General features: G+C 40.6%; 2 protein-coding genes across 3 annotated transcripts; both read left to right on the top strand.

Annotated features, from left to right (window-relative positions):
• The first annotated feature begins 530 nt into the window (after positions 1–530).
• On the top strand, positions 531–9,455 carry LOC130610036 (C-type lectin domain family 12 member A-like). Its single transcript, XM_057429588.1, has 7 exons — positions 531–770; positions 3,742–3,840; positions 4,557–4,700; positions 6,434–6,588; positions 8,050–8,159; positions 8,989–9,182; positions 9,280–9,455. Exons 1-7 carry the CDS (start codon positions 683–685, stop codon positions 9,285–9,287), a joined length of 798 nt encoding a protein of 265 aa, XP_057285571.1. The 5' UTR covers positions 531–682; the 3' UTR covers positions 9,288–9,455.
• A 2,344-nt stretch (positions 9,456–11,799) lies between these two features.
• LOC130610044 (natural killer cells antigen CD94-like) lies at positions 11,800–22,097 on the top strand. Of its 2 annotated transcripts, XM_057429600.1 has the most exons (6): positions 11,800–13,032; positions 16,908–17,006; positions 18,892–18,978; positions 19,266–19,420; positions 21,417–21,529; positions 21,883–22,097. In XM_057429600.1, the coding sequence occupies exons 1-6, from the start codon at positions 12,810–12,812 to the stop codon at positions 22,001–22,003; spliced, it is 798 nt and encodes a 265-aa protein (XP_057285583.1). In that variant the 5' UTR covers positions 11,800–12,809; the 3' UTR covers positions 22,004–22,097. The 2 variants fall into 2 exon arrangements, with proteins under 2 accessions (XP_057285583.1, XP_057285592.1); XM_057429609.1 differs by lacking the exon at positions 16,908–17,006.
• Positions 22,098–25,605: the final 3,508 nt, after the last annotated feature.

The following is a 25,605-nucleotide window of genomic DNA, read 5'->3' as shown; positions in this document are numbered from 1 at the left end:
GTGAAAGTAAATATCTTCTGAGATCTAGCCTTTGTCAAGAGGTCCTTCTAGTTTGGTGACACAGAAATCCCAGGCTAATCACTTTGGGAAGATGGTATGGAAGGCAAGAGCCAATACCTTGGTGTATCCTAGCTGAGGTGCTAACCTCAAGCTCAAGTGCTTACATCTTTTGGATGAGAGCATAATTTGCCAGCTTTAAGATGCAAGTCCACCTTTTGGTTTGCTTTCTGCACATTCCAATAGGAAACAGAAACTGAAGTGTGATCACAAAACTGCTGCTGAACACAGCTGTCCAAACTGAGACATCTTCAAAGCTGGAAAACATTTTATTTAGTTCTGTGTTTCAAGCCTGAACCTAGGAATTAGGTGTTGTCTATCCAAAGTTGAAGTTGTAGAAAAGTGGCTGTGTATTCTTCAACAATGGCAGAAAGAAATACGTGCCAGTCAGGAAGGGCAGAAGGGAGGCAATGAGGAAGAAAGAGAATATAGCAATGAGTGAGAGAGGAACATTTTCTTTAACAGTACTGTGATCAAGGAAGTTCAGAAGTATTTTGATGTCTCAGCTGCTTCATTTGTGCCTGCCAGTATCAGGAACCTGTGCAAAGGGCTAGATTTTCTTACTACCTGCCAATGCTAGATCTTTTTCTACCTTTTTGTTCTGAAGCTTTTCTTTTTACCAGCTATGACAGAAGTAACATATGCTAATCTCAGATTTAAAAACAACCATGAACTGGATAATATCACAGAGCTCAAAGATACTAAGGAAAAAGGTGTAGTATCTATCAGTCTTTCATTACTTATTCTTGCTAAAGTGGATGGGATGGGAAATACTTCTAGTTATAAGACAAGGTGGCTTTTGTTAGCTTTGCTATTGTCAAAAAGTTATACTAGTTATAAATTTACCGTGGTTTTTGTTGTTGTCATTTCTGCCTGAATCTTCTGAGTTTGGAAAGTGAAATAGTGATCTTATTATTTCATGACAAAACTTATTACTGAGCGTTATACTAAGCTCTACAAACAGTCCTAATTGTCTAAATCTCAAAAGAGTTAACCTGAACTATTTTTTAAAGTGAATTAGTTCAATTTAATTTCTCTATCCATTTGCATTCAAGCTTACAACTGAATAAGCTTTAACTGACTCACTCTATTTCACTTCTAAAGTTCTGGGCTGAATTAAGATGGGTCTTTGAAATGGCTATGTCTGTTAAAGGGGTGAATGCATTCAAAATACTTTTTTAAATACTAACTTGCAATTAATTTTGCTTAATTTGTGTTAAATTGCAAAGATGAGCTCTAGATTTGAGTGGTGCAACTCCTGGAAAAAAAAAGAACATAGAAAGTGTACAGGGGTGCTGTCAACCTCTGGAGCAGAGGTTCATAAGCAAGGAGACAACTTGCTTGTGATTCAGAATTCTCTAGGAAATTCTGTATCAAAGAGCAGTGGTTTCTAAAGCTATTATGTTTTTTTTAACTTTTGTTACATTTTTTGAAATTTGTCAAGTTCTAGCTTTGAGCATTGCCAAAGTATAATTCAGGGGCTAAAAACAAACAAACAAAAAGTTAAAATTTAACCTGTCTTTGTGCTAAGCTCTGGGCTTCTTTTCCTTTAATGTTCAGTGACACCAGTATACTCATACAACTCCAGATATCCTGCTTCTCTGTCCCAAGTAGAGAACATATCCTGTGATTAGAGCACCATCCTGAGAGAGTGTGCATTTTGATTCATAAAGCTGCCCAGAAAATATTTTGTAGCTGTTTATGAAATCTTACTTTCAAATACAGAATCTTTGTTTCTTCTCATCTAAAAGCTCCAGGAAGCATAGACTACAACGCTTTCAGTCTTCAGCTTAGGGCTGTGACTTTGTAGGGGTAGGAACAATATTTTCTTTGCCCTTTAGCTCCAATACATATGGGTCTATATAGCAGCCTGCCTTAGGGGGTCAAATTTCTACTACTGAAGTTCTCCAAACTCATAATATCCAGCTTCAGAGCATGTATAGAAGCACTTTGATGTTAAAAACACAAATCAAAGCATCCTTGGTATGATCTATGTGATTCCTCTATGCAGGCTTTATCTCTGAGTGTTTCTGTCACATGTCTGTAAGATCAGACTCCGGAAAATAATGCGGAAGGGAGGTGTTCTTTCTCTTCTGGGTATTTCTCTTTTACGCAATAACAAGCAGTTAGAGCACTTCCTTAGACTGATGGTACATTCTGGGGTATGCATTCTCCATGCATACAGATGCATGGAGAGTGGCAGATATATAATTAGCAAGGCTTTTGTGAGTAGATCTTATGGTATTGTCATTTTAAAACTTGAGGAGGTTTAGGGCTGAATGATGAACTGTTAAGTGGATTAAAAACTGGATAGACTACAAGGCTGAAAGGGTAGTAACTAACGTCTCAATATCTGTTTGGTCGCAGAGTCCCTCAGGGGTCTTTCAGGGGCAGATCCTGATTCTGTATTGTTTAAAATCTTCATCAACAACCAGAAAAATGAGTGTGTCTTCAGCAAATTTCTAACAGTATTAAATTAGGGATTTAGGGTTTCTTTAGTAGCTGATGCTATCAAGTGCTAGAGCTTCAAACAGAGAAACCTTGAGAAACTTGAGGACTAGGTGAGCAGAAACCCCATGAAGCTCCACAAATTGTGCAGTGTTATCTAATCCCAGCAGTGAGTGGTACAGACTGGGAACAGGCTGGCTGTGGAAGTTGGAAAAGACCTGGGGTTTGTGGTGATCTGTGTACCAGTTCAAGACAACATCCATTGCTCAATCTTTCACTTGAATATTCATCAACTTGAGTTTCTACAGAGTGAAGTCTTGTACAACATTCTGCCCAGGACTGCTTCACCACAGAAGTTGACCACAAGTTATTTGTAAGAAGGACACACTGCATAGTTTCTGTTCCTGTTCCTTCAGCTTGACACACTAAATTTAAGTTCCTGCTCTTTAAGCAGCTCACTCCCCAATTTTAAATAGCCCTTTCCTTTTCTAGTCTAATTATTTCCTCTCCACATTCCCTATCTACTGCCTTTATTGGATTAAGTCAAGCTGGTTGCAGCTCTCCACAAAGTTCATACAGTGGCAACTTTAGTATTTGCCCTAGAATTAGTGCTTCCTTGACTGAATGCTTTTTCTCTCTTCTTTGGTGCATCTCCACCTATGAAATCTTCCAGTTTCTATAATGATGGATGACCTACATGCTTAAAATTTTCTTTGCTCAGGAAAAGAATTGTTCCTTTTTCTCCTCACTGAGTCCTCATGTTTATATCTAGGCTGTAATCCTTATTGCAGAAAAATTTTCTGGTTATTCCTAGATAGAAATTTCAAACTACTATGAAGTAATAATTTTCAAACTACTATGAGTTAACTGTAACACTCAAATTAACCAGATTACCAGATAAATTTCACGCATCACGAATTGCCACAACCATACATTGTGTGCTTTTTTTCAGCTTTTATTTTTCAATATCTTGCTTTCTCAATATCTGTCTTGCTACCGTCTGTGGCCTCTGAAAGGACCAAGGCTGTTCCACATTCTTCACTGAACTGTTGTGATGTCTCACTTTTACTTTGTTTGTGCATCTTTTGCTGCGTGCAGACGTTCTGCAGCAGGAATATGCAACTGTAAAGTAAAAGCAATTATTTATCGACCAACACACCACAAAGATGGTTGCAATTTAATGAGGCATTCACCATTCCCTTCTTACCACACTTCCATTTCATGAATTCCTGCCAGGATCTCCCACTTCATTCCGCTCTTGCTGGCCAGCAGTCCTGATTTTGCTCATTTTGTGCCTGACATTGCTGATGGCGCTGGTGACCCTGGCAGTTTTATGTAAGTATTAATGCATTTCTGTTTGCTGAAGGGCTCAAGCTACTAAATAACATCAGACTAACATCTTCTTGAGGTGCAATTTCTGGTGCACCTGGGAACAGGCAACCATGCAAATCATGTATTTTCCCTTGCTGGGGTACCCTTGTCCTCCTCTTGACGTGATGACGTTAAAAATGAGCAATGAGGATAGGAACTGGAAAGGAGTGGAGTAGAAGATTCACTGCTTGCTCTGATTGACATTGTTTGGTCTCCTAAAAACTGTATCCACTATCCTGCTGTACTGACTAATGATGGAGTGAATTCTTCTTTGATAATATTAGATCTGAAGGGAAGGAAAAAACTTTGTGTCACAGTAAAGAGGTTGTGTATATTACTTCCCAACTGCAATGGTTCAATGTGATCCAGAGATGAAGATCACATTTTGGGAAAAAACACAGCCTGGAAACTGATATAAGAGAAAGATACACCATGGAAATAAATGATGAAAAGTGACACTTTAATTTTCTTCTTCACTTCCTTCTTGTTCACTTATTAGGCCAATAATACGAAACCCACTATGCAAAGGTTTTCCATCTCTGCCCTTACATGCAACTGTTCAGGGATGACTAGCATCCCAAATGGTTTATTTATCCCTGTTGATCTGCTAAGACATCCCTTATCTGCGTCCCACCCTTTCTGAAGGACAGCACTGGAAAATGTATTATTGTGAATATTAGTTTTCCAGATTTCTAAGGACTACAGAACACAACTTAGAGACCTCAACATGACAAAGAATGAGCTGCATGCAAATTTCTCCAACGTGCTGCAAGCAATAGGAAATCAGCTATGCCTGGAAGAGGAAACGAACCTTGAAAATAATGGTAAATCAAAAAGTTTTTATGAGGGCTTATCTTTCAAAATGGCAGGGAAGGAAATCAGATATGTCTTCTGTGTCCACTCAGGTCTATCTCCTCAGGTAAGCCTGTGTCTTCTTATATGTCATCACCTAGAATGTAGGCAACGAGAATATCTCCTCATGCAGCACCTGAAGGGAGGCTCACAGCCTCGTCGCATGTGAACTGGCATGGGACCTGGCAGTAGCACCAGGGTTTCAGAATTTAGTTTCCATAAGAAAAGGGTTCTGTGGGATGTCTTCTGGATATGCCTGCTCCCGTCAGCACCAGATCTCTACAGTATTGTTCATCTGCATCTAATAGACAATTTTACAGTAGTGACTGAGAATTGAACAACTTTATTACACTCTGTGTGAACAGCAGTCCGTACAAAAGACAGTATGCTAGTACCAACTCCAGGAAAGACAGGAATCTCCTAAAGTCAGAACTGAAGTGTGCTGAAGCATAGCTAAACCAGCCTGTGAGTTCACTCCCTGTCTCCTGACCGTGTACAGTTCAGGGCTGTTTCTGAAATCAGTTTGCAACAGCTTGGTTATTTAAGTGGCATCTGACAACGAGCCTGCCAGAGAAATAGTTCTCTTGAGACACCACTAGTAGGAATCAGGCAAAGGGCTGTCAGGAAGGGGGATTTCATTTGTCCAGATATCATTTCACAATAAATCTAATTGTCTGGGCGTCCATTTTAGTTAATGAAGAGAAACTGGTAGTGCAAGGATGCAGCCTGTTTTCTCCCAAGAAAGACATCTAGAATGTCAGGAAAACCATGCATGAGACAAGCCTGCTTCTGTCCATTGACTAAAATGGGAACCCAAATGAGTTGATTCATGTCACCTTTGTAGACTCCTAAAATTAGGCAAAATTAATCTCATTTAGAATCATAGAATCATAGAATAGTTAGGGTTGGAAAGGACCTTAAGATCATCTAGTTCCACCCCTCCTGCCATGGGGAGGGACACCTCACACTAAACCATATCACCCAAGGCCTCATCCAACCTGGCCTTGAACACTGCCACGGATGGAGCATTCACAACCTCCCTGGGCAACCCATTCCAGTGCCTCACCACCCTAACAGGAAAGAACTTCCTCCTTATATCCAATCTAAACTTCCCCTGTTTAAGTTTTAACCCATTACCCCTTGTCCTGTCACTGCAGTCCCTAATGAAGAGTCCCTCCCCAGCATCCCTATAGGCCCCCTTCAGATACTGGAAGGCTGCTATGAGGTCTCCATGCAGCCTTCTCTTCTCCAGGCTGAACAGCCCCAACTTCCTCAGCCTGTCTTCATACGGGAGCTGCTCCAGTCCCCTGATCTTCCTTGTGGGCCTTCTCTGGACTTGTTCCAGCAGTTCCATGTCCTTTTTATGTTGAGGACACCAGAACTGCACACGATACAAAAAGTGAGGTCTCACAAGAGCAGAGTAAAGAGGCAGGATCACCTCCTTCAACCTGCTGGTCACGCTCCTTTTGCAACACCTGAACCTCTTCTCAGTGCTATAGGAATGTGAGAGATAAGGGGGTGGTTCAGTTTTCATCTCTGTTACTAACTGAACCGTAAACTTCTGGGACCACAATAGGATTTTGACTGAATGAGGAACACCTCAAATATCATCAGTCCCTACATATCCTGCTGTCAGAGGTTAACAGTGATGTTCAATAAGGAACAGCCTGGGAACAGAAATAGGGTGATGGTTTTTCTTTTCCAGGCCAGAACTGCGTACTCTGCCCCACAAACTGGAACTGGAAAGGTGGTGATACGTGTTACTACCACTCCGTGGAAAAGAAGTCGTGGAAACAGAGTCTCCAACTATGTTCCTCACAAAACTCTACTCTTCTTCTGATTAAGCAGAAAGAAAAGCTGGTATGGACTGGTTTCTCACTCTGTTTAGTGTGGAGGAAATTCTTACACCCTATCAGCTACTTGCCTCACATAAAATTTTCTTAAATGGCACCATGAGCAGAAGTTTTTTCTACAGTGATTGGGTTGTCCTGGGCAATGCTAAGGCATACAACTGGTCTACACCACACAGAGCGTGGCCTTTCAAGTGGCTGGCCATCAGGAACAGCCCATTTTGCCTTGGCTTGCCATGGCTGGCATTACTGGGTTGAAGGGTGAAAGCAGGTTCATGGCTGCTTTGCTGCAGGTAATGATTTCACTAATTTTACCAGTATTGCAGATCCATACGAGGATTTGGTAAAGATATTTCTGTGAAAACCTCTTTTAACCTGTTTTTTTTTTCCTCAGGCAAACCATAGTCTTGCCCATTTTGCAGAACTTCTTTCCACAAAATTTGATCTCATCTTTTCAGTCAGGATTAGCAATGAGCTGCTGAAACCTGACCTAATCTTCTAGTAAATGAAAACAAGCTGAGCTGGGAAGAGAAAATTCTAGGTTCAGAGTGAAATAATTCTTCTGCTTCTGAATGCCAGCAGATGCATTGGAAGAAAAAGCAGAAAAGTTGTCCCAAGAGCTAGCAGTCAGGACTGAGCCTGCCTGCTCTCCAGCACTTGATAAATGCCAGTTTCCCTCTCACTGAGCTACAGGCTATAAGGTTTGTCCCAGGAGTAAAGGCAAGCAGCGTAATTCTCACCCTCGCAAACTGGTGACAGCAGAGATTGTGAAGTGCAGTCTGTTCTAGCTGTCTTAATCATTGAGAGGTATGAAACAAAACAGAAAATGGAGACGTGCACTCGGGGTGACAGTGATATGTGAAGGAAGGAAGAGAATAACAGAAAAATTGAATTCAAATCTTTAGACATTTTCCTCCAGCAGCAGTGAGAAAACCAGCATTATTCAAATCTGCATTCTTACCCGTTCTGCTCAGAGCATTTTTTAAGACTAGAATATTGCTTAACTCTAAGACGTCTTCTACTTGTCATGTTCCAGTTTTTGGGAATAAGTTAATGATGCTAGAGCCAAGTGTGACAGTTCAACAAACCCAAGAGAACAGCTCCCTGCAGAGGCTTCCTTTTTGCTGTTCACAAATGCTAAGGACAGAGTCAAGAAGGAAGAATGATTCATGACTAAAGGGGGGAGAATGATCTAGTGTTTCACCCAGAGGGTTTATATCAGCTTGATGAGGGTGACATTGCTCTTCAGAGCTAGAAGTGCATGTTCTCTCCTATTAGAAATAGTTCTACTGTCATTTTCACTTTGAGACTAGACAGAACTTGTAATGTAAGAACATCTAAGTGCAGCACTTTTTCTGACAGGTGGAACAATTTGTGGTGTCTATGTTCTTTGATTTCAACTTCTGAACCTAAATATTTGGTTTTAATATATTCCTAAATATCCATTTTGAATTGTCCTTACTATGCATAGGAATTGACAAAATATTTCCCTGAAGTAGAATACTGGATTGGATTTAGAATTGAGCAGAGTATCTGGTATTGGGCAGACAACACCACTCTTACAGAACAACAGAAGTCTTGGTAAGCTGGCATCTTTCTTGAAGTACATAAAGTTGGTCCTCACCCACATACAACTCCCGGTTTCTGTGACTCAAAGGGCAAGTTGAACATTGAACATTCATGCATCTCTCTCTGTAATGTGAGGCTCACTTTTCCATTTCAGATTTTTCTTGGCCTCATCCAGAACTGCTTGGAGGGCGATTGGAGGCACTATTACTGGGGGAAAAAAAAAAAGAAAAATCTAGAAAGTCTATTTCCACAAGTTACTTTCAGATAGACCATAAATGTCATATGTTTCTCTTATATTTGACATCTTGTTTCAGTGAGGAGACAAGGTAAATATCCAGTGGAGAGTTGTTTCATTTCATGCTTTTGATTTATATCTTGTTACTTTCATAAAAGGCACTATTTATTCTCTAGAACCATTTCATTTCACTTGGGTTTAATGTATTATTTCAGAAATACAATATATTTTTCTTCCTGCTTTCAAACCTGCTTTACCGATTTCCCTTTTCATCATTGGGCAGTCTCCTCTTAGCATTTCTGTTGAAACAGCCACTGACAGCCTCCAGTCAGTACCCAGGAGTTAGTGATTCTTACTGCCAGGCACAAGAAATGGTTTAGGATTCACACTTATTTTCCTCTGGCGGTGCTTGTTGGCATGTTCAGGACAGGGTCAGCCTCCTAGAAGTTGGTACATGGTAACACTAAACACTTCGTTTTATTGCTGGGGATATATATTCTTCATGAAAGCCACATAAGGAGTTCTTGAAAACACAGCTTTTTGCAAGAGGCAAGGATGCACCATATGAAGAGGTGCAATGTAAAAATAAAGATTTTTCTTTCCTAGGGTAAAGCCTAGGTACTACTACCAGGGCTGTGGATCGGTTTATTATACTACCATATATTTCAAATCATGTAAAGAAGAGCTTCGCTATATCTGTGAAAAGCCTGCCATCCAATTACAGCGATGTAACAACTCTTGTCAGGAGGGCTGGTTTGTCAGATCAAATGATTATGAGAAGCTAGAAGATGTTCCGCAAGGTTGGAATTTTTTATTTTCTTTTGAAAACTATCACATGAGAATTTAAATATGTTGTTATCAGCCCTAATGCATTTCCCTGTTTTCATTCTCTTTTAGACATGTAAAAATATCTTCATATTAAGGAAATGGGCAGGATGGCAGGCTCCAGGAGCACCCCAAGTCTGTCATTCCAGATGGAACACGGCCAAATGATTACTTAGTTTTAACCAACACAATTGATGGACAAAATGGCCAAAAGTGATGGCCAGGAAAAAAAAGTACAGTGACAAGCACAGAGATTCATAGTCCTCATAAGGACTTGTGCATGTGTCACAGGAGAAGATACCCTTTGGCTATAAATGTTAAGCTCTTTACCGTGTTCTATACCTCTTCCTGACACTGTTAGTTCTCTTACACACACACACACCCTTCTTTTCCCTTTTTCTTTTTTCCTAGTAATAATTCTGCTCTTCTTCTCTACTTTTCTGATTTTCTACTTTTTTAATCTATTGAAGAGTTACACCGGGTTTGAGTCAGAGGCATGAACAGAACCTGCTATTATGTATTTTTAGATATTTCCTGGAATGCCATGCTGCTAATTTAATGTGCTGAGGAAGAGTCTACAAACCCAACCATAGTGAAAATATCCCAAGCAGTGTTAATGAACAAAATGTCTCTCTCCACATCTCCATAGAACAATGACAGTCAAGTTGAAATGAGAAATTTCACTCCCATAACTGTGTTTTGATTTGAACAAAAAGTCCACAATTTCTTAGCTTGGTCCCCTCTGGAGACTTGTGCATTCCTTGAGGATTTCATCCCAAATTATTTATTGTGGACCATCTACCAGTGGTGTAGCAGCTGGGCTTCTGAAGCATTAGTCATATTCTTCAAGAGGCTGTTCTAGTGTCTCACTGCTCTCAGCACTACGCGACTATTTCTGATCACCAACATGAACATTTTGGGTGTTATTTTCAAATACGAGTTTCATACTCTGGAAACCTTAGTGGATTTCTTTTCCTGTCTGCTGTTTGCATTCACCAATTGCATCTCTAACATAACTTTTCCTATCTGCTCCTGTCTTTGGGGGTGAAAATGCACAGTGCTTCTGTCTTGTCATGCAGACACAGCCCTGCTGACTTCCTGGAGTTTCTCTCTGCATTCATACAAGCTTTATATGTGGAAGGTATTCTGAACTGTATTCATGATGCATTCTTTCTTGATAACGATGGGCTTTGCTTTAATTTGCAGAAATAGTAAAAAGAAAGAAGGAAATTAAAAAAAAAAAGAAGTCTGACCTTTTAAGTTTTCTCTTATGTTAGAGTGACTGTGAAGAAACAGGAAAGATGTTTCCAGGATGTTTTTTTATTAACAATCCATGTTAATAAAATGGAGCATGATGGGCTAATCCTGGGTGGTTTTGCAGTATGTGGAAGACAAACAAGGAGCAGATGGGCTAATCCTGGGTGGTTTTGCAGTATGTGGAAGACAAACGTCCTGAGATTGACAGCTCTGCACGCTGACAAGCAGCCAAAAGGCTATATCATATCTTTGCCTTGACCTTTTGTGTCAATTTACTGCCAGTCCAAAACCAGTTTCCAGTGCAGTGACTGTATTTGTAACTGTAAAGGCAGGTGGGGTTAGAGTATGGTTTCACAGTGTGAAACAATGTCTGAAACACACACACACACACAAAAAAAATAATAAAAGGAAGAAAAAAAGAAATAAAGTAAAAATCACCCCAAATTAAAGAGAGGCAGTATCCTACCATTCACTGCAGGCATTCAGAGTCTAGCGGTGAACAGCCCTGTCCAGCAAGCTTGAGGCTGGCAAAGCGTATACCCTGGTTGTGGGGTAATCACAAAGGCTTTAAGGATGTGCTGTCTGTATCCCCTTTTCCACTGAAATTAACTTTTCTTTATAGCAGAAAAAACACAGAAATGTACTGTTTGTGTATTGGCTGAGATGGCATTTTTGAATCACAGTTCCCTACAACAGGGTGTTTTCCATATCTAAATTCCACTCCTTACCATGCCCCTTTCCAATCCCCCCAGTCATAGACTCCAGCTAATACAATTTACTAGGTCACACTCTGGTTAATAAAAACAGCTGTTTTGTCCAGCCTGCTGACAATATTTATATGAGTGTTCAAATGTAGACCCAAACTTTCTGCCTTAGTTTACCTTTTTTCAGTTTGAAGAAACAAGACATTTTGCCTGCTCTGCATCCTTAAATGACAGAGAGTGTGATGATGAAGTGCTATAACTAACAGACTGCTTATTGACTTCAGAGCTAACAAAATGATACAAGAAAATTACTTTACCTCCTGTTTTCAGAAGTAAAATCGGATTGGAGAACTTCCCCCAAAGACAATTGATTACAGACTTGAGAAGTTGTTGCTAAGACTGAAGAAGTTACAGCCACATAGGCTGTCAACCAAATTCAGTAGCTCACACTTGAATCCCAGTTATCTGCAGAAAAGCCTTTTTTTACACTAGGGTGCCAACATACAGTTTTCAGGCCCAATAAACAAGTATTTTTGCATGATATTAGCATGAGGTTTCTGTGAGGATATTATGGGTATACCACAAATACACAGTGACTGCTATTCCTTGTTATTCCTTGGTTGCTTCTCTGTATAACAAAACTGACTGTAAGCACCCTTTACTCCCAACTTTTCCATCCTGCCTTCTTTCTGCATACAGGTAAGATATAATACAAGAAATACATGCAGTCAGAGATACTTTTGCTCTGAAAAAAACTCACCATCTGCAAAGCAAAGGAGGAATAGCCCAGTCATTGGACTGTATTACAGTTTATTTCCAGGCTGTTGATACTGTTTTGCAAATGGAAGAATTTGAACTTTACACACAAGAGCACGAAGAGCTACCACAGAAATTCCTCTCTTGCAAGAGAGGAATTTCCTTCCATCAAGTCACCACAATGTGACTCATCATGTCTGGACAAGTGCTCTGTTTAAGGAGAGCTGGTCACTGAAGATTTTGAAGAACTACAACTCAGCACTGGATCAAGGCACTGCAGAGAGCTAGAGATGAAGAGAGGATGGGCAAGCCACTTCTGCACGGTGACTTCTGCGTACGGTACAACAGCAGAAAGGAGCTCAGTGAAGTCTGGACTTCCCCTGACACAGGCTGAGCAGTCATGTGAATCATGCTGAGCTCCTGGCCTCAGCATCCTTTCAGCTCAGCTTTTCCCTTCTAGAATTTATTTCAGTGAATTTTTGTAAATTAATTTTTCATTTATTTCGTAACAGTGTATGGAGATTCAACCTGCTGCTTTCCATGCAGCTCTTGTGGTTATATTTGTGCCCTGATATGTGAACAGATATCTTTCAAACCACAACTCAAAATAGCAACTATTTCTAGAGCATCTTATTTTAAGGATGTAGAAAATCCTGATATTTGCCTGATATTCCAGAGTCAGATCAGGTGGATAGTTAAATGAAACAGTCTTAAGTTCTGACCAGGAAACAAGCCTTCCCATTTTCACATTCAGGAACAAAATACCCATCTTTAACACTGCCACTTTAACTTCTTAATGTGCTTTCAACATGTTACACTTTTACTATGACACAGTAATCAGACTAGAGCCAGCTTCCTCCGTGGTTTTCCTGAAAATGCTGAAAAATGAACTATTCTCATTGTCTCAGCATTGATCGTGCTGCAGTGTACCCTTACTCCCAAGGTATTGCTATTGCAGGAAAGAAGTGGGACGAGCTGGCGATGGAGGATGAGGAAGGCTACACAGCTTTAAATTTACGACCCTCAACTACAGTTATCACTCCTGGATATTTGAGCAACAAGAAATGTTCTGCATTTAAGGCTCCAGGAAGTTGTGTTTTAGTAGACAGTAAGTACATATTGAAATTAGCTTTTTTATTTAAATAAGAACATAACTTAAATTTGCATTTTCATGTTGATTGCTTTAGAATCCTTCTAAACTTTATAGCATGTTCTCATATAAATGTTCATAAAGACAGCAGAAAGAAAAATCATAATGGAGTCTTGTGTGCTATGGGTTATAATCACAGATTATATTTTTTCTGAAGCCTACCTTTAATCCAATTATTTTTTCCATTTATTTCAACGCAGAAAACAAATTCCACCTCTGTTAGGTTTTTTTATCATTTTGGTAGGAGTCATTTTATATGGCAGAGCATTACAAAAGAAGAAGGCACTATAGTTTTATCAGATAATATAAGCCTAGGAAATGGAAGCAATTTCCTCAGCTGTGGGGAGTAGCAGTGCCCTCTTTATCAGTCTTAATAATGAATGTAAGCTCTGAGTACCTATTTTTATTTGTTTATATCTAAAGTTTTTCTGTAAACAAGTTTAATGTTCACTGTGACCATTAAATGATGACTTGAAGACTCTTGCTGCTGCTCATAAATTCACCAGGTGGCTTATGCGTGAAATAAATATCATTGCTGCTATTTTCAGTTTGGTTAGAGTAGACAGAGAGTAAATTAACATCACTTTGGTGCTGTCTGAAAAAGATCGAGGGCTATCCATTGAGAATGACGGTGCTGTCTGAAAAAGATCTAGGACTATCCATTGAGAATGACTACTTGGCAAAGGGGATGGAGGAGAGGCTGTTGAAAAGCAGCAGCCAGAAAACCAAGGATAAAAGAGAGTGTGATCTAGCAGCAGAGCTTCCTGAAAAGAAACAGGATGACAAGCTCAGAAAACTTTTAACCCTTTTGATATACACAGAGAACATGACTTATGATCAAATTATATTGGGAGGGACCTCTATGTTAGCGTCGAGACAAACACATAACCACAGGGATGGTTCTATGAGGTGCTTTATTGAGGCGCCGGGAACCAGGGGTACGCACCCAAATCTGGTTCCGATTCCCGTCACATCGCATTCGTAATTTATACACTAAAATTTCGTAACTAATACATATTCAACACAGATTACATCATTGACTAATACATATGCATCAAAGATTGCTACATCAATTTATTACGAGATCATCCTCTTCTGCGCTTGTGCCGCCCCCTCTGGTGGTCGTCCTGATGAAGTAAGGAGTCTTCCTCAGATGAAGTAAGAAGTCTTCCTCAGGACCTTTTCCTTACTTGGATATATCCCAACCCTTGTGTGGACGCCAGCATTTTCTTATCAGCTTCTGGTATGCTCTTCTGGCTACCTTATGCATAGGTTCCATTTGGGTATAGTCTCCAGTACATACCTTTCTAAATCCACCCATACACGTATTATTGCAACACTGGTTACAGAACAACCGTAATACAAAATTGCAAAGTTACAACATTTTCTAATGTATAAAACCTCACTATTGATTTATAAATTTCTCAAATATAATCATTTCTACTATTTTATATGATTATTTTATTGTAAAAAACTTCACCTCCTCTAACATTTATAGTTCATCTTTCTCAATCTTTTGCTCAAAGGGCTAGCTCTAAAGCCTGATCAAATTGCTCAGGGCCTTGTCCACTTGAGTTTCTGAAACCTCCAGGGCTGAATATCTCACAGCCTCTGTGGGTACTTTTTCCAGTCCTGAAGAAAAAGAATTTTTTTGCCTCACATCTAATTGGAAATTTCCTTGGTGCAACTTGTAACTCTTATATTGTGTCCTTTTGCTGTGCCTCTCTGGGAAGAGTTTGGCTCCATCTATAATGCCCTTCTAGGTAGCAAAGGGCTGAAATTAGGCCCTCCCTTAGTCTCCTCTTCTCCAGGCTAAACAAGCCTAGGTCCTTCAGCCTCTCTGTAGGTCCCTGACCAACTCAGCGTTCCTCTGATGGATTCTCTGCACTTATCCGACATCTCTCTTGAACTGGGAAGCTCAGCACCAGACACAATACCCCAAAAATGGCTCCATGATTATCAAATATAGTGGAATAATCACTTCTGTTCACCTTCTGGCTGCAGTCTTGCCAGTGCACCCCAGTCCTGGTCAGCTTTCACTGCCACAAAGACACTTGAAGACTCACATTCAATTTGTCCATCAGGACCCTGAAGCATAACTTCTTTCTAGTCTCCTACCTGTACTGGTGCACGGAGCTGTATTGTTACACATGCCAGATTTCATATTTGCCTTTGTTAAGCACTTACAGCCCATTCCTAGGATTTTTAGGTCCCCTTTAAAAGGAAGCCCTGCCTCCAGCATATCAGTCACTATCTCAATGTGGTGCCATTTACAGTCTCTTCAAATTACATTAACTGATGAGGGTTAGGGTCATCTCCCTTAACTATGGCTATGTGAGTTTTAGTTGCCAAGTCTATCTGGACTTCTGAGCACCTCTGGTGTTTCTTTTCACCTAACAAAAGGGTCGCTGGAGGTGCTTGCTTTTACGCACTGGACTCCAGTAAAAAACTTGTTATATGCAATCTTTTTCAATTAGTCTGAACACTCTAGAATAAATACTATGAATATCACAGAAAACTGCCAAGCACTGCTTCCCAAGAAGGAAAAATGCATATATTTTTTATATCTATATGTGGATAGTCAGCTGTAAAATTCTGGAGCACTATAATCATAATTAAACATGAGAGAAATCTGAAGAAAGAGCCTGAAGAAACATAGACAGTTTAGTGTACAAACACTGCGATTATTTAGAAATCCCAATCACAGGTTCCAGAAGTAATCATCCAAACCTAGGTGGTAAATCTTACTTTTTAAGATGAAGAAGTCATAAGGATTGTTTTATTATTTCCAGAACAGTGGGAACAACAAAATCTAATCTGTTTACGAGTGTCATGAGAAGAAGTTGTAATCTAACACTCGAGCCTTAGTTAATAAATATTCTCAGTGGATAAGTACATATTTTCTCAAAATTACTCTAGGAAATTCAGAACAGTGATTGCAAAAACTGCATTAAGACAAAAAAGAGGCTCTGCAGAAGACAGTTGTGAAAGCTCCATCCCTTGCAGTTGAAGTTTAAAAGGCCAGGTCGGACAAAGTCTTGGGTGACACAGTTAAGTGTGTGGTGTCCCCATCCATGGCAAGCGGGTTGGAACTAGATGATCATAAGGTCCTTTCCAACCCTAACTATTCTATGATTCCATGATGAAGATTGATTTGGAGAAAACTCCAGAACAAACTTGCCAGCGGAGTTTCAAGTTGACAGGCAGGTATTCTTTATTGAGGTGCCGGGAGACACGGGGGATAGCTCCTCCTAACGTGTGTCCCCGAACTGCTATACAGATCATCCTTATATGGTCACTGAGCATATTACATCATTTTCCAAGAAGTTTCCGGCATGCATACAAAAATGTGGTGGCCTTTAAGGGTCGTTTACTTTTCCCAACAAGCTTAATTAACATTACAGACATAGCAATCATCCTGGCCTTCTACTTACCAGTTAGTTTAACTGCTCTCATCCTGGACATCTGCTCGTCCAGGATACTCCCTAGTAGATGCTTACGCCAGCTTAATGGGTTATTAAGCATAGTAATCAGCCTGTCCTTTTACTTACAGATACTCCCCATTCCCAGGTCCTGTCCTTCTATTCTGCCTTTCTCACACCTTTTGTACAGAGGTCCTGAGGGCCTGAAACTATGTCAGTTACCTTCAAGCACTGCAGTTATTTTCCATAACAAATCCATCAAACTTAACATTACTTAGAACTGATTACATTTTATACTTTTGTGCCTCCTTGTTTCAAGATGAACTGGTGTTGCTAGAGAGGAGGTAACACCACTGAATGGAGATAACAGCTGTTAGTTTTGTTGCTGAATGTGTTTATTGTTTGTCCCAGGAGCCTCTGACTCATCTTCTATATGGCGGCCAGTGGCCTTTGCTTTCCTCACTTCATGCCTGGTGCTGCTGCTGGGGCTGGTAGCCCTGCTGGCCCTGTGTAAGTACAAAGGTGTCTCAAGATGCTGCTGTGCGAGTGAATTCCAGACGTATGGCTGCTTCTTCTCTCCCTGCAGACTGTCCGTTTCCTCAGTGAAAATTATAAGGCAAGAAGGGCAACAGCGCAGCTCTCCCACAGAAGTACCCCCACGGCTGAGTGTCAGCACAGGTCACTCAGGATCACTACTCTCTGCACTTATAGTTACCTTAACTATAAGGGTCACACTATCCTAATGCAAGTCCTAAACCTAACTAACCTTAACCCTAAAATTAACCCTAATCTTAATCCTAAACACAATTACCCTAACATTAAAGATCATTCCGAACCCTATCCCTAAGCATAAACCTAACCCTTAAAATGAACCCCAAGTGTAATCCTAAACTATAACCATAAACATAACCCCAACAGTAACACCTAATGTCTAAGTCTAATCATTGCGACCCTAAACCTTCTCCTAATCCTAACCCCAACCTTCACCCTAACCCACACCTCTAAGCCTAACCCTAACCTTCACCCTAAACCTTAACCACTGACTAACCCTGACCCTAAGTCTAACCCCTAACCCTTAATCCTAACCCATATCTGAAATGTTTAATTTCCACAGTAGTAGCTCACCTCATTAGCTACACAATCAGGGTAGTGGTGCTTCCCCCACCCCCTGTTGATGCAGATGGTTGACCAATGTACAGGGGGGTTGTACAAGGGGGTTAGAGGAATTTGCTTGCTTAAACAAAAGTATTGTCTGTTGTAAATGCCTGCTAAGCAGAAGAGAGACATCTGGTCCTATTTATAAGGAAAGCAGATACCCGGTCCTATTGATAAGGAAAAGCAGACGCCTGAATCTACTGGTAAGAGGGAGAAGCAGATGATTTATGGCTGGGACACCGACCAAACTCTAAGGCCATACGTGAAGACTAAAAAGGTGAAAAGTGCAAGAAGAGGAAGACTCATTTACTTCATCTTGAAGACCCCTACGAGGAGGAGGAAGACTCAGTTACTTCATCTTGAGACCGCTGCCCATGACCAGAGGGGGCACTGCGCAGGCGCAGAGGACCTTCTGGCTCATTATAATACGAAGCGGGGATAGGACATGAATACATATAGGCGTGTTCTGCAACCTTATGAATATATATAACTTTAGAGAATAAATGTAGAGGGAAACAACACTGAGGCACGCATGACTTTGAGGAATTATCCCCGTGCGTCTCAGCACTGAATAAAAAGCATACCTACTTTACAACTTTAACGAGTTGTGGAGTCAATCCACGCGTCACTGTGACTGTTACTGGAATATTTCACAGCTACTCTCTTTTTTCTTGGATTCCAAGCTTTTTACAAGGAGGGCAATTCTGGCATCGAAACACTGTGACTGGTCCATTTGTCCACAATTACAGCAGATTTTCCACAGCAGCATTTCAATGAAAAACCAGATATGATGCCAATACATTTGGAAGCAGAGACAGAGAAACCTTGTCTCCTTTTTGGCAGGAGGGAAGCAGTTCCAGGTGCCCAGAACGAATACTCAAGGTGGTCCATGGCATCACAGCAATGTTAGCTCAGAGGCAATTCTTCAGTTTTCTACTCTGGCACCATCCCTTTCTTCCCCACCATACAAAGCTGGACTATCAACAACTTACCTGTAGCTTTGTCTAGATGACCTTTGAAAAACTTCAAGGGTGGAGATGCCCCCACCTTCTCAGATGACCTTTTCCAGTGCTGCACAACCCTCCTGGTTAAGAAAATGTGGATAGTGTAAACATGATGGTGGATGTACAAATAAAGTAGACAAAAAGAAAAAAAAAGTCAAAAGCTACAAACTAAAGCTGCAATTAAAGCTACAATTTTTATAAAACCAATCTTTGATAAGCACTTTCATACCCTTCAGTTTTTCAGGTTTCCAAGGATCCTGAGGAAGGAAAGAAGCTACAGGAAATGAGGGAAGCGTTATGTTTTGAAGGAAAGGAGAAGAATGGTAAATGTGGTTGTTATGTAAATAAACACAAATCACCCCCTTTACAGAGCCCGTTGTCTGAGACACCATAAAATCACAGGAAAGAAATCTGACTGGTTCATGTCTGGTTTTAACTGTGGTAGTATTTGAGGTGTGGATATGTATACACTAATATGCAAAACAATTTATCTCTTGGCCCTCAAGAGCTTAGCTGATTCATGGCTCCCCTTAATCTTTCCTCAGTCAAGCCAGTAGCTAAAGCCCTGTATGCCTCACAAAGTCTCCATAATACTCTTTCTGATTTCTAGAAACAAAATGTGCCCTCTGTCCAGCAAGCTGGCAAAACAGTGGAGCTGACAACTGCTTCTACATTTCAAAGCAGAAGAAAACATGGAAGCAAAGTCAAGAGTTCTGTACCTCAAGAAACTCCACTCTTCTTGTGCTAAAAGACAAAGCAAAGATGGTACATCTTTTTTTATACTTTTAACCTCATGCATTTCTTCATGTGATGTGTTTTCACACAGGCAGAAAGTAGTTGGGTCATTTACAGTGCATGTGTTCAAGTTTCCCTGGTCAAGCAACCTTCCTGCAAGTCACAACATTGTCATGACTTGCAACACTTTCTAAATTGTGTGCTGTGAAAATTACGCAACACAGTAAATAGAATAAGCCATTGCAGAAAGTACCTTTGTTAGCTAATACTTCGGTTTTCACAGAGAAAATGAATTTTATATTATCAGCATGGAGGAGAGAGACTCAGCACACAGAATGCATATTTTCATTCTCTTTTTCCACCAGTTTTATTACTGAAGGCTCCCAACATCAAATTCACACCTACCATGAAATCTAGAGAGTGTCTGATTCACCATAGTACTACTACTGCATGCTGCAGTGCAAAATGGCTATAAAAGGTTGTTTTCTGGCCTTGTGTTATGCCCTCACAGAGTGCTGTTAATGGTAGCACAAAGACTAGACAGCCTTGGACTTTAGGGAATTACTAATTTTAAGTAGTCTTACTAATTTGGGGTTGTTTTTGATAACTAATGAAAAATCTCTAATTTGCTGTTAAGATCATATTTTCCCTTTTTGTACACATATATCTAGAAACTTTTTTCCAAAATATATTAAGCTTACAAAAAACCCAAATAACCTTATTTTTTCTTTTTTGCTACATAAAACTTTGAAAAGAAAACAAGCTTCCCTGAAAATCTGTCTCCTTTTTCCAGATGGAGTTTGTTTCAGACTGGAGTTCTCAATTATTATTTTAAGGCATAAAGGACAGGTTTTTGGATTTTTTTTTTTTTTTTAATGAAAAACAGATGAGATTGAAGTGAAAATCAAATCAGACACAAAATAGAAAGTGGACAAATGATTTATTATTGTGTTTAGCAGCATCCTGAGGTTAGAATCATGGTTCCCACTGTTGGGAGACACCTGAACACCACACCTTCAATGTTGAATTCAACAAATTGTTTTGATGTGCTATATATATCCCTGGATAGTTTCATTCCAGATATCTGAATGCTTATTTTTTCTTCCTTGTTTGGTATAGGCAGCTGCAGCCAGGCTGAGGCCAGAGCAGTTTAAGCCAGCTGTGTATTTTAGATTTTGGATGAGTACCTAGACATGCTACTAAGCAGCAGTAGAGTAGGTGGATGATACGAAAGGGCTAAAATGCTGAGGAATCTTTTAGGTAGCATTTAGATGCCTATGGAATTATTCCAGAGCCTAAGCACAGGTTTCTAGGGCAATCTGAAATTACCTGTTCAACCTCCAAACAATGCCTCAGCAAGGCACAGTTCTCCCATAGGTTCTCAGTCCTGTCTGCCAGCCTTACGTAAAGACCTCAGACCAGTTGGAGAATCTCAAAAGGTCTGAGAGGCCTGTATTTAGGTCACAGACTCTGCCCTCTAGGTTGGGAATTATCTCACCTAACTTCAGGCATCTACAGCATAAGTGGCCTGCAACTTCAGAGCTACTTCCTCAGGCTCTGTTAACAGCCAGTGGGAGCTCTGACCTATAGTAAGTGCTCAGTAGCACTCCCGCTGGGGGAGGTGGGTCAGTTGTCATGCTCCACTTGGCCACGTCTCTGCTGGCTCCAATTGGAGCTTAAATAGTGTTCTCATAAGTATATCTAAATTGCAGATGTCTAAACGCAGTGTAGATACCTAAAGGCAGACCAGGTTTTTGTTTTCTTTTAAAAAGCAGTGGTTTTACAGATCATTTCTCTTTTTCTCGTTTACTGTACATTTCTCTTGTGGCAATTCAATAAACAATGGTATTTAAATGATCCTATAATTAGAGCAGTCAGTACTGCCTCAGAGAAAACAAGCATGGAGAACAGATCACTTTCCTATTGAGTAAGAGTTACCTCCTTTGGTTGCAGAACCTTCAAGAAGACACAGGAACTTAGGTCTCATTTTTGAAATATTATTGTGATTATTTTCTCATACGTACAGGTTTCTCTGCCACAGGATTCACAGTTTTACTGGGTTGGATTATCGTACATATCTGAAAGGAGTGGCTGGTACTGGGAGGATGGAACAGCTTTTTCAAAAGAAGCAACAAATTGGTAAGCCTTCATAGTTTAGGACCAGTGCAGTTCTACCCGGTGTGCCCCAGTAAATTATATGAGACTTGTGCTTCCTTTTACTTGCTCATGTTTGTCACATGTGCAATGATGAAGGAGCATGGAGACTATAGTATCTGCTATGGAGCTTCAGATTCATGTCCTGTGTAAGGAACAATGGGTGGCAAAGTACAGCTCAATCACATGAACATGATGAAAGGACCACCTAGCACAAATAAAGTATCTCCAAGGGGGAAATAACTCTACATTCCAGTGGAAAATAATTACGAATGATCTAAATATCAATCACGTGATATTACCAGGACGTCCTTAAGACATATTTTTTAACTTTCTAGGGTTTTGTTATATGACAGCATCTTCTGTGCCTCCTTATACGGACGGATCATTTATGCCAGCCACTCCTGTTCAACACAGCAATTCTGGATCTGTGAGAAAGTGGCTGTTCATTTCACCTGAAGAAGCAGTGCAAGAAGGGATGTGGGATCTGCCACTGTGAGATACCCACTTTAGGAACTGGAAGTTTTATATATATTTTCATTTTTGTTTATCATGAAGTTTTCTCAGAATGGTGATTCAAATGGATGTGTTTTTAGAGACTAAGTCTTCCTCTTTGTCTGCATTTTCCCTCCCAGGTTTACAAATCGGAGAGGAAAAAAGAAAAACAACCTACAAAGCTAGAAATACTAGCTACAGTCAAGCAGTGATTCTTGCGTGGCTAAGTTGACAACCACAAATTTTTGCAGAGCTTTATATTTTTGAGCTTCAGTCAGCATTTTACACTAACACCTGCCAGGCACGAACCAAACCAACCACATCCTTGATGGTTTTTCTCGCAGACTTTCTTAATGTACGCACTAACTACTGTCCACACGTAATCCTCTTCTAGAGCAATTTGCCCAGGCATGCCTTCTTTCCTAAATCTATTCTGCCAGCTGTTACCCTGGTTGAGTTACAGGGATACAGAAAGAACCCAAATCTCTATTTATGCATAAAAATATACTCTTATATGCATTAATATTTATAAAATTTAAAGGATATTTGTGAGAAGACTACAGGGAATCCCTGGAAGCAATCTCTTCAAAAAGCAGAGTCAAATGTCACATTTGGATTAAAATATTACCTGAATAACTTCAGTGCTATCATATTATTAATCGCTATGCAAATAACAGTAAGAATATTAATTATGAGCTCCATTGAGAACTACATACAATTTGTATTCAAACTGATGCACAATCCATTGCCACACTTGAGCTGGCACACTTGAGCTCTTGTATTATGCCTACACTGCTTGGGACCTCTGGACCCCAAGGTACACACTGTGCATCATGTGTTATTAAAGCACTTGTCATACTTCTTGAAGGAAGATGATGCCTCCAATTTTCTGGGTGGAGTTTCATTGTATGAGTTCCTTGAAGTTGTATGTCAGCATCTGTTTTGTGTTTCATATGCGTATATTCCTTTTATATATATACCTTGTATTGTGTGCATGTGCCTTAGTATTTGGAGACTTTCCTTAAAATAAGTGAAAAAATGATAGTATGTTTTTAATATTCAATATTTCCTTGGAAAATATTTTTACAGACTGAAGCAGGTCCTAGGTATAAAAATGAACCCTTGTTCCTAATGTGCTAAAATATCATAGAATCACAGAATCACAGAATCGTTAGGGCTGGAAAAGACCTCCAGTCCAACCCCTCTGCCAAGGCAGGGACACCCAGAGCAGGTTACACAGGAATGTGCCCAGGTAGGTTTGGAATGCCTCCAAAGAGGGAGGCTCCACAGCAACCCTATGCAGCCTGTTCCAGTGCTCTGCCACCCTCAATGTAAAGAAGTTCTTCCACATGTTGAGGTGAAATTTCTTGTCATTCATGGCCATAAAGTTGCTGGGCACCACTGAAAAGAGTCTGGCACTGTCTTCTTGGCACCTGCTTTTCAGATATTTATATGCATTAACAAGATCCCTTCTCTGTCTGCTCTTCTCTAGACTAAACCCACCCAGCTCCCACAATCTCTCCTCATAAGAGAGATGCTCCAGGCCTCTGATTATCCTTGTGGCCTCTGCTGGACCCTCTCCAGTAGCTGCTTGTCTTTCTTGTACTGAGGAGCCCAGCACTGGACTGAAGCCCAGTGCTTCAGGGTCAGTAGAGGGGGATGATCCCCTCTCTCGACTTGCTGGCCACAATCCTCCTGATACATCCCAGGATAATATTGGCCTCCTGGCCATAAGGGCATACTACTGGTGTTTGTGAACTGAACACACTCACAATACTCAGCAAAGCCAAGTCATAATTCATGGGCATAATTACCAGTTGAACTACCTGGAATTCCTTACAATCGCAGCAGGAAGTGCAAGGTACAGTTCAAGTAAAATACAATGTTCCATCTCTTTCAACCCATTCAAGCTGAAAAAAATAATTCATCTAGGCTGCCACATTTTACCCCTTTTTCTTCCCACAAACTAACACTTGGATTTTTTTTCTAGCAGTCATCTGCTATATGCCTTTGTTATATGGTTTGTGAAAACAAATGTTAGACTTTGGGTTTCCTGCTGGCTGCTTGGTGTGCCTTTGGGGGTAGCATTCGCTTTTTAGGGATCAGGAAGGTCAAGCCAGTGGTGATAACGTGTGCCTTTGGGGGTAGCATTCGCTTTTTAGGGATCAGGAAGGTCAAGCCAGTGGTGATAACTTGCAGGGTACATTTCTTTGGCTGGATGATCTTTATAATCTATTTCTGTATCTTTGTAGAGTAAGCTCCATTTGGTCTTAGCCCATATCTTGGCCCCTAGCAGCTTGGAAAGGGTTTTTCCCCTGTTAACAGTGGCCTGTTTCAGAGGGATGAATTTATATTATCTAGTAATTTAAACTCAAGCAAATCAATTATTTCATCCAGTTTGCCATCTATCTCAGAAGCTGTCAAAGGCCTCCTGACTACACATTTATGGAGTCCAAGAAGCAATATGCTCTATGAGTTTCAGTATCTTTGGGGATAGGGAAGGTCCACATCCCTTCATGCAGTTCAGAAAAGCGGTTCATTTGAAGCTCATTTTGCATGGAAAATAAAACCAAGTATTGTATACTAAGCGTGAGAGTAAAACCCATGGTAGAACCTAAGACATCATAAATCTTGAAAGGTTTGGGAACTAAAGAGCAGTTGTTGGCTTCAACATCCCTTCAAACAGGACATGGACAGTGAAGAAAATAGGGGCGGAGTGAATAAAGGGGTACATTCGGAGAACGAGCCCTGCAGTGACGTTTTGAAGTGGAAAGAGCATGACAGCTTCAAATTTGCCCATCTTCAATGGAACAACCAAGATAGTGAAATGGGAGGATGCTAAATGTCAGCTGCGGCAGAGGAAAAAGCAGAGTTCATGGGTGTCAGGAAGGCAGGTTCTGAAATAAAAAAATTGAACCAAACACACTTGCTGCACAAGTCCTCTTCACATCCTTCACTACACGCCCTGCTCCATGCCTTGCACAGACTGCATCCTCTCTCATTCCCAATGTCCTTCATCTCCTTGTTATGAGCATACAAGCTCCTGGACTTCCTAGCTTTCTAGCTGGTGCTCAACATCACCTACACATGGTGACCTCAGGAACAGTGCCACCAGTATGGCAATCCACCCTTGCTTTGTCACCTAAAACTCCATCTGCAATACTGCCTATCTGGACAGTGCACTCAGGCATCCCAGAAACCAGCTCCCAAAGTGCAAACATCCAGTCCCTGCTCCCACATCTAAAGTGCCAGGACAGAAAGATGGAGCTGGGCATCACCTACAGATGTTGTGGTCCAGAATCGTTCCACCCACATGGCAATCCACTCTTACTTTTCAACCAAAAACTATCTGCCCACTGCCTATCTGTTGAGTGCTCTCAGGCACCAGAGAGTTTGGGAGATCTTTGTCCTTGGAGACTGCATGAGCTTGACTTGGATAAGTCTTTGATCAAGCTCATCAGAGTTCAGTGCTGCCCCAGCTTTAAATAGGTGGTTGAACCATTTGAGTTCCAGAGGTTCCTTTTAAACAACAGCACTTAGGGCATAAGTCTTAAGACACCATGGTT

This window comes from Pezoporus wallicus, unplaced genomic scaffold, assembly GCF_028554395.1.
Source record: "Pezoporus wallicus isolate ANWC-B61680 ecotype Strahan unplaced genomic scaffold, APGP_CSIRO_Pwel_v1 scaffold_3294, whole genome shotgun sequence".
NCBI lineage: Eukaryota > Metazoa > Chordata > Aves > Psittaciformes > Psittacidae > Pezoporus > Pezoporus wallicus.
The sequence above is the reverse complement of the archived record's forward strand: the minus strand, read 5'-3'. Positions and strand labels throughout refer to the sequence as shown.